This window comes from Pyxicephalus adspersus, chromosome 9 (assembly GCF_032062135.1).
Source record: "Pyxicephalus adspersus chromosome 9, UCB_Pads_2.0, whole genome shotgun sequence".
NCBI classification, from domain to species: Eukaryota; Metazoa; Chordata; class Amphibia; order Anura; family Pyxicephalidae; genus Pyxicephalus; species Pyxicephalus adspersus.
In genome coordinates, this window is record NC_092866.1 from 1,831,570 (window position 1) to 1,844,696 (window position 13,127).

At 44.4% G+C, this 13,127-nt stretch overlaps 1 protein-coding gene across 1 annotated transcript in view; it reads left to right on the forward strand.

Annotated features, from left to right (window-relative positions):
* The window catches only part of SLC7A5 (solute carrier family 7 member 5), a 32,296-nt gene extending 26,550 nt beyond the window's left edge, over positions 1-5,746 (forward strand). The window contains exons 9-10 of the mRNA XM_072421360.1: positions 1,242-1,419; positions 1,520-5,746. Coding sequence (XP_072277461.1) covers positions 1,242-1,419; positions 1,520-1,575 — 234 coding nt within the window. The 3' untranslated portion in view covers positions 1,576-5,746. The remainder of the gene's footprint in view (positions 1-1,241; positions 1,420-1,519) is intronic.
* The last annotated feature ends 7,381 nt before the right edge of the window (positions 5,747-13,127 follow it).

Below are 13,127 nucleotides of genomic sequence, written 5' to 3' on the forward strand. Positions count from 1 at the left end.
GACGGGACTGGCTCAGTGTTCTCTGTACAGCACTGCGGTATATGTCAGAGCTATATAAATGTATAATAATAGTGTGTGACTGTGGGGGGACATTTTTCTTTACTGATTGGTGTTTTTAGTAGAATTTATTTTATTTCTGTAGCTTTGCAGAGTAAATATAAGTTAGTGGGAAGAACACAGTAAGTTCATTTTGTTATCAGCAGATGACAGAGCTTCCCAGGGCAAGGAAAGCTGCAGGAAACTGATTTGGATTTGTTTATCGGTGATGACTATTTTAAATGACACTTTCATTCACCCGTAAAGTGCAACAGGTTCACCTGAAACCGTCTGACATAGGGAGAGCTGACTGCAGGGAGAGAATTGCTGGAAATGCGAGGAATTGATGCATCCTCTATTCTGTGTGATCTCGGCTGGGGCCGGTGTTGGGGCCCCTGATCCTGCAGAGTCCCTGTTTTTGTTATGGCTTCCTTTAGACATGGAGAAGCTTTTTTATTGCTGGTTGAGTCCTCTGACCCCAGCGCTTCTTTTGTGGCCTCTATAAGGCATGCTATTGTTAGACTTCCCGAGGACATTTACCTGCTGTGGTGAGGTGTGGTGCACATGTGGGCCAGGAGACGGACGAGGAAATCCGGAAGAGAAGCAGCAGATCAATGCACAGCCTGGGGCTGTAGGTGGGGAAGATGGAGAAATGGCTGCGTGCACTTCATACTCAGCATATTTGGTGTACTGTGTGACAAATGAAAAATTCATATATAGGTGCCGACCAACATTGTCCAATATTACATAGGTGTGACATCACCATTCAGACATGTTGTATGATGACATCACAGCTCTCCAGATCTAAGTTATATATTATTAATATACGGTATTTATATAGTGCCAACATATTACGCAGCCCTGTACAAAGTCCATATTCATGTGACTAGCTGTCCCTCAAAGGAGCTCACAATCTAATGCCCCTACCATAGTCATATGCCTTTATTATAGTCTAAGGACAGTTTTGGGGAGAGCCAATTTACCTAACTGCATGTTTTTGGGATGTGGGAGGAAATGGGAGTACCCGGAGGAAACCCACACAGACACAGGGAGAACCTGCAAACTCCATGCAGATATTGTCCTGGCCGAGATTCCAACCTGAGACCCAGCTCTGCAAAGGCCACCGTGCTGCCCTATATAATGTACAGGAGTGACATCATCATTCTTCAGACATGTTGTATTATGATCTCTCTGTTCTCTTGCAGGTGAATGTGTCTCTCCCCATTTTCTTCATCTTGGCTTGCATCTTCCTGATTGTCGTATCGTTCTACATGACGCCAGTGGAATGCGGGATCGGTTTCGTCATCATCCTATCTGGGGTCCCCGTGTACTATTTCGGGGTCTGGTGGCAGAATAAGCCGGGTTGGCTCCAGGAGGGTATATGTACGTATCTAGCGGGTGGAAAATGAATGAAAAGTGTGCCGCCTGGCTTCCCGGTCCCTGACGGCCTTTATTAATCCCAATTTCGCCTTTCTTCCCGCAGATTCCAGCACGGTTGCAATGCAGAAGATGATGGAGGTCGTACCACAGGAGTCCTAAGCTGCCCAGCCTCGCCTCCACCGACACGCACAAGTAAAACGGTATTTTGTAACGGAATTAAGGAAATATCCAGAACAAACTTTTTTTGTTTTTGTTAGCCCAGATGCCATTTTTATAAATGCAGCAAACACGGACTGTATCACCCCACGGCCTGCGTTCTTCACTCAACCAACAAACGACTCCGGAATTCAGCCCCTGACCGCCACGCGGCTGGGCAGCGACACGCATTTTATATTTTTCTCTTCTTAGAATCCACTTACCTCATCTGGAAAAAGAAAGCCACCGAGATAAAACAGCGTCCGTCATTCTACTGATCTGTGTTGTCCTATTATTCCCGGACTGACGCATGGACCCCCCCATCCCGCGGTGGCCCCTGCAGGACATAGCAGCCCACAACCACCGGACTCACAGGACTGTTGGCACTTCCTCTAGGACTGCTACAGACGGCTGCTGCTTGCTGCCTCTCCCCTGTCCTCTCCGATGATATAAACCCAATGGTTGTTTTTGGTAAAACTTTTATATTTTGTTTTCATTAAAAAAAAAATGTTTTCTCTATAGCACTTAAACCCTTGAAAAAACAAAAACTGCTGACAGTTTCATTCCCAAGTTTTTGCAGAGCTCCCAATCGGATCTTCTTTTCCCGCCATCGGAGAATCGTTACTTGTTTTTGTATTATTGTGGCGGATTCACTCTGACTATTCACTCGGATGTGAGATGGGGGAATGTCGGGCGCTCTGTATGCAGTATGCGCAGGATTCTGTGCAGAACGTTTTGTTTTTAATGCTGTTTTATGTTTTAGTTACTAATTTAATTTTAATATTTTACGGAGTTTTCATAGTTTTGTTTTATTTATTCCGATATCTTTATGTTTGTGCGCAGTCTGAAAAAAAAAAAGAAATAGAAGGACTGTGGAGTTACTGAGTTACAATCTAATCATTTTATATGTAGTGATAATTAATATAAAACTAACTTCATCACATTGACAGACGGAATACGGGGCAGTGACATAATCTCCCTAACTATTCACGTCACATTCATCTCTGCAATTCACATTCGCTTATGTTGTCTCTTTAAGGCTGGCACGGTTGTGGTGCGGTTACCACTTCCTTGTGCCAACGAACTGCCCCCTTGGGAGAGACGCCATGAGCAAATTCTACCCCCAGCAGCCCCATAGAGAATGAATGGGGGCAGCACTAAGTGGTACCATGCTGCTCACTGCTGCCTGCTGTTATCTGCAATCTTTAGGAACCAGCGCTACAGTGTGTGTGAGCGAGATGCTGCCAGGAGTCATGTGACATCTAGTGATCCCAAGGCAGGTCTGAACCTAGCTAAATGCGCTGGAACTCCACAAGAATCCCTATTGATCCTCCATCCCACAAATGCTGAAAATCCAGGAGAATCCCTATTGATCCTCCTAAAAATCCTTCGAGCATCCTGACAACACTGCTTCTGATGCCCATCAGTGTTGTCAGCCCTGTCCAGTGATACCAGAACCCGCCCCCTATGTTACGGAGAGGAGGAGTTTCGTAGAAACTAGGCGTGACAACACAGTGCAGAGTCAGCGTTGTCAGTGAGTTAGGAGTTCCCTGGATTTCTGGCCAGCTGATCCATTACATTCAATGTGTTTCAGTATTCAGAATAAGAAATGATTCAGCATTGCAGGAATGTACTTACCATACATTCTCTTGAAGTATCCTACACACCCAATGGAAATGCATTCAGATTTCATTTGCTGTCGCAGGGTTCATGCAAACATTCCAAGCTGGCTATGGATACTTCAAAAGTCTGCACAAGTCCAAATTCACTTTTTTAAAGATGGAGTTATGCTCGAAGCGATGGTATCACAAACCCGCCCCTGGAGCACCTCTTATAGTCTAACGGCAGCAGTAGGTGCTGACAACCACTAACAGTGTAGCGCAGAGGATTATTTTTCTTTCACTTGAATTAAGTTGTCATTTAATGTATTGTCTGTAACATTGTATTTTCATGTCTGTGCTCATAAAAGTGGAGCTTGCCCTGAAATGTATGCTTTGTAGCTGCTCTCCATCCCCTGCAATAGAAATAAATTAAATATACCGCTGGGATCTCTGGAAGGCTCAAGATCCCAATTCCCGCTGGAGGATTCTACGGCACCATAAAGTAGGGTTCCTGCAGGATTTGGGATTCCCAGCTCACCCCCAAAGAGACCCACTGATGATGACCCACCTGGCTAGGAAATTTCGTCTTTTTATGATTTTCTCCCAAAGTGTTTTTTTCTTTATTCCTGTAGTACTGTAATTTAACAGCAGGGGTGCTCATGAGCAGTCACATGACCATGTAGCGCAAGGTCCGCTTCCTTTTTTTTTTTTTGAGCTGTTTGCAGTTTTTTATGTTTTATTGTTTACTAAACGGATAGTTCATGGTCTGTTAGCATTGTTACATATTGTGTATTAGATGATATTATGTTTACTTTGTGTTACTTTGTGTAACATTTTAACATTTTTTTTTAGTATTTCCTTAAAGCTGAACTCCAGGCATAGTTGAAATACACAAGTGGGAACAAAGGACTCCCATTGCAGTTGTGCAGCACAGCTTGGTCCAAGACACACCCTTAGCTTGTTGATTGGACAAAGTAGCTATTGCTCCGCCCTATTCTGTCAGCACTGTGGTAGCGCCTGATTGGCCATTAGCTTTGCTTTGCCCCTCCCTCTCTGAGTGCTGCTGTGCAGGGCATTGTGGGTAGCTGATACAAAGAAAGTATCAGGTACTTCCACTAGCTGAATACTTTGTGGTTACATTGTTTATTGGTTTTTAGGATGATATCTGCCTGGAGTTTGGCTTTTATCGGGTTCATCTTTGATTGTGTGTGTTACTCTGACTTACACACTCCAATTATAATGCATGAAATCATGCGACACACATGCAGCTTCATGTAAATACCCCAAAGCTGATCACACGCATTACAATGACAACTCTGTATCTATGGAGCACCCAGGTTGTCACCCTAGGAGGAGGGGTATGTTTGGACTACAGCCCCTCCTCCCCTCATCATCTGCATACCATAGAGGGGGGCTGATCTGTAGTTCACAGGGGAGAAGTGGTGCAGATTGTAATGTATGTGGCCAGACTTTCTGCTGTCATTTGGGGGAAAGAAACATTCACCAGATAGAATAACTAAAGCAGCCGTAATCTATTACCCAAAAAACCCGGAGCAATGGGAAATAACCCCACAGTTACCAGTATGGGGGTCACTTGGGTCATTCTGCCAAAATTTGATATTTGGTTATGGTGATGCCGGCAGGTTGTGGCACACCCACAAATCCTCCCCCTCCCCCATCCAGCGACACGGGATATAAGACGATGAAAATGACCAATTTTTTATTCTTTTATTGTCACGTTCAGTATTTAGAAGGTCTGCAGGTGGGGAAATGGGGGAACAATGTCAGTCTCATTTCATGAAAGGTTTGCAGGATATCAATTGGAGGGTTCAGTGGAATTTAAAATTAAAATCAGAATAGAAAAAGAAAAAAAAACTTTTGGAATGAATAGGTCCATGTGGGTGTGGCCTAGATAGGCATGTTCTGGATGGGTGTGGCCTAGATAGGTGTGCTCTTGATGGGTGTGGCCTAGATAGGCATGTTCTAGATGGGTGTGGCCTGGATAGGTGTGCTCTTGATGGGTGTGGCCATTGGTTTCAAAGCAGGTGACAGATGTAGGAAGAGGTGACGTTAGGAAAAGAAGGGGTTAATGGGGGGGTTAATGGGTGGGGGGTTTTTAATAGTTTTTGGCAGAATTTCCCTTAATACCCAAAACTCAGCCCCAGACCCCCAACACTATTTGTAACTTTTTGTGCCAATTTAAAATTTGCCTAATTAAAAGGAAAAGGTTTCTAATAAAAGGAGATATGGATTGAAACTTCCCAACACTCGTCCTGGGATTCGGGGACCAACCTTCTCCTCCTCAGTCTTACTGTTTCCCGGAGAGGTCACTGCCATGAAATGTTCTTTTTGTGCTTTTAATAAAGTTGTGTTATTTGTACCATTTAGAGGAATCGCTATTGATGTCTTTTTTATGTGAGACCTATGAGATCGGAGGCCTTGCAGTATTCCTAGGATTGGACGTAGTGTTAGCGGATATTAAACTCTGTGCTTTTTATGGGTTTTCTTCAAAAAATAAAGTCCAATGCTAAAGATTTTGAGTGGTTGTCATGTTTTTGTGTGTTTGTGATGAATGCTGGACAGAGATCAGTGCCGACATTCACAACAAGAAAACTCTGGGATGAATAAATACAAGAGTGCAGCTTCCTGTAATAAAGACCGGTCACTGCTGCTCTCTCTCCTTGTGCAGGATGACTGGTCTTGTCTCCGCCCCTCCAATAGCTTTCTGCAGGAAGCCTGTAGTGGGTGGAGCTTACTGGCCCCTCCCACAGCTCTGCACAGTCTATATACAGCACAATGTCACTGCTACTTACATATTTCAGTTTTTAAAGGCATTTTCTGGATTTATCATCTTTGTGGATATTGAGGAATATAGTTAAATGAATTTTTTTGTCTCCGGAGTTCAGCTTTAATGTTTCTGTCTTGCTCCTCCCCACCTCTGCAGAGCCTAAAGCAATAAGCAAGATCAGGTCATGTGACCCAGCAAGCACAAATCTGGAATTCAATAAATGTTAACAAATAACAGAACTGTTCACTTCTCTGCATATTATGGGCTCTAATTAGAAAACGGACATTCCCTCAAACTTTCCCTGGTGGGAACCTTCCAGGTCCATGTATTTTAGAGGTGTAAAAAAATACACAGAGGGACAAAATTAAAAACTTACGCTAAGTCGGAGGCCAAACTTGAAATTTATTGAAAACATTGAGGAAGTTTACTACTTCATTCATAACTAACAAAAACAAACCCCTCTACACACACTTCAGGGTTGAAAAGACTAATTTCTATCTATCTATGCAGCCTGTGTGTTATTCATCCTCTCACATCACAAGTTTGTCTGACACTAAATATTACACTATGCAGTCTCTAATGGAGTGAAACAAACACAATGCCCCTGATAGTCAGGCACCATGTGATCATTGCCTAGGCTTTGTGTCACATGATGGGTGTACAGGAATAATGTCTATGTATTGCATGTATTGAAAATGATGATGTAAGGTGGTAACACGGGCGGGCCAGATGTAGTTCATTATTGTAATGTTTTGGGGGGTCAAAAAAAAGGACCTTGAGGGCCAGATTTGGCCTGCGGGCCAGAGTTTGCAACCCCTGATGTATTTCAATGACAGTAATTGATTCCTACCAGGGAATGTCAGATTCACTGTTTTATAAATGAATAAATACAATTCTGACTAAGTTGCATAAAAGAAACTCCTGCTAAAGACAAAGAGGATGGATTCACTAAAGGAGTTTAGGCCATTCACTTACCAAGGTGAATTATGACTCTGCAAGGGCTAATTCACTTACCTTTGAATCTGGAAAAATATCGTAAAGAATACCCAATCACATGCAAGGAAATATAAATAGGATTTCCCTGGCACGTGATTGGGTGGTTGAAGTCAGCAGAGCTTCAGCTCATTCACCAAGCTAAGTGATGCAATCTTTGGTAAACATTCACTTTGCTGTGTGAACATTGCTAAATGAGTGAATGCCCATCAAATATTAATCCTCCAATCATGAAAGCTGATTTATTAATTCTCCTTGCACATGATTGGTTATTTAAAGTGAACGCAGATTTGCCGCATTCAGCTGAACGTTCTCCTCTCCTTATCACCTGCTGAGCTTCTTGAATGACATTGGGTTGTTAAATGCAAATAGCAGCGAGCGGAGTTCAAATGTAAATATAGAAACGGACGCAGCGGCTCATATTAATATTTGTAGTCCTTTCCCCGTGCAGTGATCCCGGCCTGACATAGGGAGCTGCAGATGTTACCATTAACAGGTTAATTTTATTCTTTCCTGATTTAAATAAAAAAATTCCCGCTGATCCTGCCATGATGGTGTCTGTGCAGATACTTCCTGTTACAGGGTGACAACGCTCTGCCCCTGGCCTTTAATTGTCCTCCCTGTTGTCACTCACGCAAGCAGCTGTACACTCCGGTGTGGTCAGCCATTGTCATGCCAATGATAAAAGCAACACAATGCAGGGGTCTGGGGGAATTCAGAATCACTGAGATAGGGGAAAGGATGAAAAATGGTAACAAAGTATCTACCGGGGAATCAAATATGTAAAATATAGAAAATGTTTTTGATATTACAGACTAAGGGTCTCATTTATAATGCAAAGCTGATACCAGGCTGCTCTATGCACCTTGCCCGGCACTTTGGAGACTGCGGCTTTGACAGGTCACATGACCCAGCCCCCCACTATGTGTCATACGGGTAAATTTGTGAATTTAACTCAACAGACCATTTCTCAAAATATAATTTTCTTCTCTGGTCACAAAGGGTTAAGGAGCCATGTGATTCACACACTCAAGTTGCAGCTTGGAATGCGGAAGCACACCTGCATGGAGTTTGTATGCTTTACCTGTGCAGCAGAATTCTCCAAGTTCTTCCCTTTTCAGGATTCAAAACCCTGCGCTGCCGTCACTGGTCTCTGTGTGAAGCAACCTCCGGCATTGATATGTGTGCGCGGTAAAGGCATTGGATTGCAAGCTCCTGCGCATTATGGCTTTGCACCAATGACAATGGTGAACCAATATATATTTATTTACATAGCGCTGACCTAGTCCATAGCCATGTCACTAACTGTCCCTCAGCTGACAACCAAATATCCCCACTATTGCCATGTGACACTAACAAAGGAGGAAAGCCAAGCAAACATGGGAGAAGATACAAACTCCATGTATATGTCCTGGCCAGGATTAGACCCTAATGCTGCAGTGAGCCCCCCATGCAAAGTGTGTGGGAAGGGGGCGACAACACAGAAGCACAGTGAGAGACAAGGACAGAGCGTTGTCACCTTATAACAGGAAGTGGCTAAACATGGCAGGATCATCCTGAAATCTCCAGATTTAGTGATTTTAGTGGTGATTTTAATAAAGTAATTAATTTTATTAAAGCGCTGATTTCATTGGGTTTAATGGAGACAGAAGCAGAGAAGACTTTCCCAACTTTGTCTGTTCCCCCTGCTGAGCAGGCCTTGCGCTTCCCTTGTTTGTCAGCGGCCCGAGGGGAAGCACTAGCTTTGAACTAACAGTCAGATCCCTTCGGGGGGCGCTGCTGTGTTAACCCTCTGCCCTTCCTAATGGGATGTAAACTTCCATATCGTAAAAGAACAATATGGACACCCGCTGACTTCCCATTGGATTCCGACCTTTGGGGCTGTGGGGGTCATCACGGGCACAATTGTACAAAAATCCTCTGATGTCTTCCTATTGTCCACCTATGGACCAATCATTGGTCTTATTTCTATTCCCAGAGACCCTGAGGAACTACAAGTCTCAGCAGAGCCACCATGTGACAACATGAGTTATTAATTAGTATCATGTGACACCAGTTCCATGGCATCACATTCTGCAGACCTATTCACCGTCAGACCCGGAGCCCCGCGTTCTATTCTGCTTTGTCATGCACAGAGAGCAAATATGAAACATGTCTGCATGGTATTATATTGTCCTGTTTTGCAATCCCAAAAATATAAAACAGTCGCCTTGCTGCCGTAAAGTCTAATGCGAACAAGCTGCGCCCGCAGGGACCCGTCTGGAGGTAATTGACCTGTGGCTTTTTAACCACCCCAAATGCTCAGCCAATCAGCAGTGACCTGGCAGATCCCCCCTTTCCATCCTTGGGAACAATATTTATATTTGTTATAAATTTTTATTTGTATTGACGACCCAATAAAGTGATTGGGCTGTTCAGATCTTTTCTGCACCCAATCAGATTCAAGGTGTCGGACAACTAATGACAGGTGTGAAGGTGATTGGTGGTTACACAGACAGCTCTCACATGATTGGATTTGGGCCCTGATGAAGGAGCAGGTGCTGGGCCCTTAAAACGCGTCGGCTGGATGGATAAAATGAAAAAAGAGTTTTGGATACATTCTGGTTTGTAGTTCCTGATTTCAGGTGACCCCAGGACTCCCCTGGTTTATTGGTCACCCAATAATATAAGCCGTATTATCAGAGCCAATGAGCTTTGTTCTTACCAATTTAGAATTCCAGCTCCTCCAAATTTTTGTTTTTGAGATTTACCTTAAATCCATGTTACATTAATATGACAATGTCCTTGTATAACGAGCATTCGCCGCGCCCCGTCTACGTATGCTGAATTATTTATTGAGCCTTTAATGTTGGCGGGATTTACAAGAGAATTTTAAAAGCAGACGAATTTTGGGATTAGGTGAAAAGAAGCGAATAGTCACCCCAGGGGGTATTTTCCTGAGTCTACCGCAGCCACAAATATAATATGAGGATTAAAGGAGGGAATATCCAGAAATATCTAATAATTACCCCTGGGGGGAGGGGGGGCACAGGGGAGGGCACTGCCAGCAAGAAGCAACCGGAATCTGAATATAATGTGCACAGCCTCAGGCCCAACTTGGTGGGGCAATGGTGCAAAAAATCAGCCCTGGCTGCAATATTCACCACCTATCCAGTGCTACTGCGGTATATGTCAGAGCTATATAAATGTATAATAATAGTGTGTGACTGTGGGGGGACATTAGAGTGTCAGCTCCTCTGGCTCAGTGTTCTCTGTACAGCACTGTGGTATATGTCAGAGCTATATAAATGTATAATAATAGTGTGTGACTGTGGGGGACATTAGAGTGTCAGCTCCTCTGTACAGAGACTGATAGGACTGGCTCAGTGTTCTCTCTACGGCACTATGGTATATGTCAGAGCTATGTAAATGTATAATAATAGTGTGTGACTGTAGAATTGTATTTTTGGAACAGATTTGGTGCCGGTTGCAGGATGTGCATATGAGGACAGATTGGGAAGGTGCGGGATGGGTTGTATCATGCCGACACCCAGAGACAAATCTGAGTTTTTATAAGTCTGGGCGTCGGATGCAGCTCACTCCTCTCTGACCTACTTGTATGCGTTGCTGAACAGGTAACGGCGGTCGGGCTGGAGGTGGCTGTGATCATGTAGTTGAATGATGAGCACCATAACGCATGTTTTGTGTCTATAACCAAAAGGTCTATATGGGCTCTAAAACTGATAAGTAAATATTTTCTATATATAGGAGCCGTGTGTCATAATTTAATCTCAGAGTTCTTTGTGTATTTCTTCCAGATCTGTGCAGTCATCCATTGTGACACTTTACTCAGGAACTTCCTGTGGTACAGACCAGTCATGCTACTCTCTCTCCTTGTGCAGGGTGACTGGTCTTGTCTCCGCCCACTTCTGTAGTTCTCTGTAGACAGTTTGTAATGGGTGGGGCCTGTTGGGCCCCTCCCACAGCTCTGCTCACTGCATAGTCTATGGATGATATTACCTCTGATTTTACAAGGTAATATCTGGGTTTGCAGGGGCGTTTGATACAAATTGTGTTGGATCAGAGCTCAGAGAGTTACTTTTATTGCCATTGGGTGAAAAACTAGCAGTTTGGGATTGGGAGATTCCTGTTAATCTATCAAGATTCCAAAATCACAGTTTTTCAGGGACGAGCATCGGAATCTGGGTGCTGCCTGTGGAATGGGGGCCGCATGGGACCACGGTGCAGCAGGCATGTGAACATGCTCAGCGATACATTCTTGCCCTGACCGCATGCGGCACACGTGATGAGACCTATTAGACCCTCAGTGTTACATTCCTCCAGCTAATGAGATGATATATTTGTGTCCCCCTGCTAACCTGGACAGCCCTGCCATGGCACTCCCTGACCTCTCAGTACATAGGACAGGCTGCAGGTGGGAGCAAGCAGCCAATCAGAGTGCTGCTAGAGCAGAAATCAGCCAATTATATTTGGAATTAACAAATGGGAACATTTTGCTCATCCAATCTGTTCGCCATCTAACCAAAGGGGGGGGTGAGGGATTCTAACCAAGGATAATGGGGGACGTAAATAAAACCTATGACCATCTGGCCATAAAAAGCTTTGCACCCATTTCCATGAATTCTGCTTTGGTGGTCCCATTGTTCTCTGTATGGACCATTGAAGAATTGGCCGATCGCTGACACTCCCCGCTTTCCACCAATCAGAGGGCCCCATTAATCCCAAAGGCGTCAGGGCTGCTTGGGAATAATAGAGAATTCCCTGCGTCTGCAGTCTGGGATCATTGGCCGTTCATGTGGAAAGTTCTTCTGCCTCAATGGATGGAACATTGTACACAACAGCTGCGGCACTACAACTCCCATCATGCTCGGGGTCTGAAATCTTTGCATTATGTGGACCTTTCAGTCTGCAGGAATAAATTCAATATAAATTATTAGGATCATTGAAAAGTTTCACCTTTTATTAATACAAAGAATTAATTATTACCAGTCAGTGACTTTGTCTGGGCTGAAATGATGTCATCAGTCTGCTGCAGGCAAGAGAAAGCATTTCCTTAGTCTCCTCTTCCTTAGTAATCAGACTGCAACATGGTAACTTTGCAGCAAATCACAGAGACTGCAGGGAGGATTGATCTGTGTCAGACAAGAATTGCATCGGGATTTACATGATTGTCATCTCTGGGCCAACATCTCCAGGGAGTAGACGGTGACCCTGAATGATGCCTGAATAAAGATGGCTCTGTGCTTCTGGAGAGAAAAGCAGATGATGGCATTGTTAGGGGGAGTCATGTGATCTCTATGAGTAGTAATGAATACGGGAACATAAATCTGATGACAGGTGCACTTCAGGTGAATTATATTCCCCCGCAGTGTATCTGATTCTATGGAATCAGTGAGAGTGAATAGTGCCGTCTGTCTCTGTGTTCATGGTGATATCGGCACAGTCGGTGCTCGGGCCCTGCTGTCTCTGTGACGTCAGTCTGCACGGTGAGGGGATGTTGTGTTAGTGACTCAGACTCTCCTGGAGTGCGAAACGCGTCAGTGACACATCAATGGCGCTATTGTGGCCCCATTCTCCAAAATCAGATGAATGGTGATTGGCCAGATTCACACATTGTATGTTCACCTATAAGGAACGCAGCTCAGGGTCCAGGCTAAGGCACTTTGTGTCACCGGTTTATAGAAAGGCTCCCCAAGGACGGAGCTGCCATCTCATCTCTCTTGGTTCAGCGGGGTCATGTGACCTGCGCTGTCTGTTACATTAGCCATTTGTGATAAGAAGCCGTAATAGAGATAATGAGAACTAACACGAGGCGGTGATCCCGGAGAGCGAAAGTCACAATTACTGCAGAACCGCCACTGCGCAATGGAAAGTCCAAAGACAGCGCAGCTGTGGTGTTAACCCCTTCCTGTAACTAACATATTGGGGGATCAGACCTCCCGCCGGTGACCCCTCTAGTGACGCTGACCCCCACAATTCTATCTATTTAAAGGAATCAGGACCTCCTTCCTCCTGCCGGTGACCCCTCTAGTGATGGTGACCCCACAATTCTATCTATATAGGGGAATCAGGACCTCCTTCCTCCTGCCGGTGACCCCTCTAGTGATGGTGACCCCACAATTCTATCTATATAG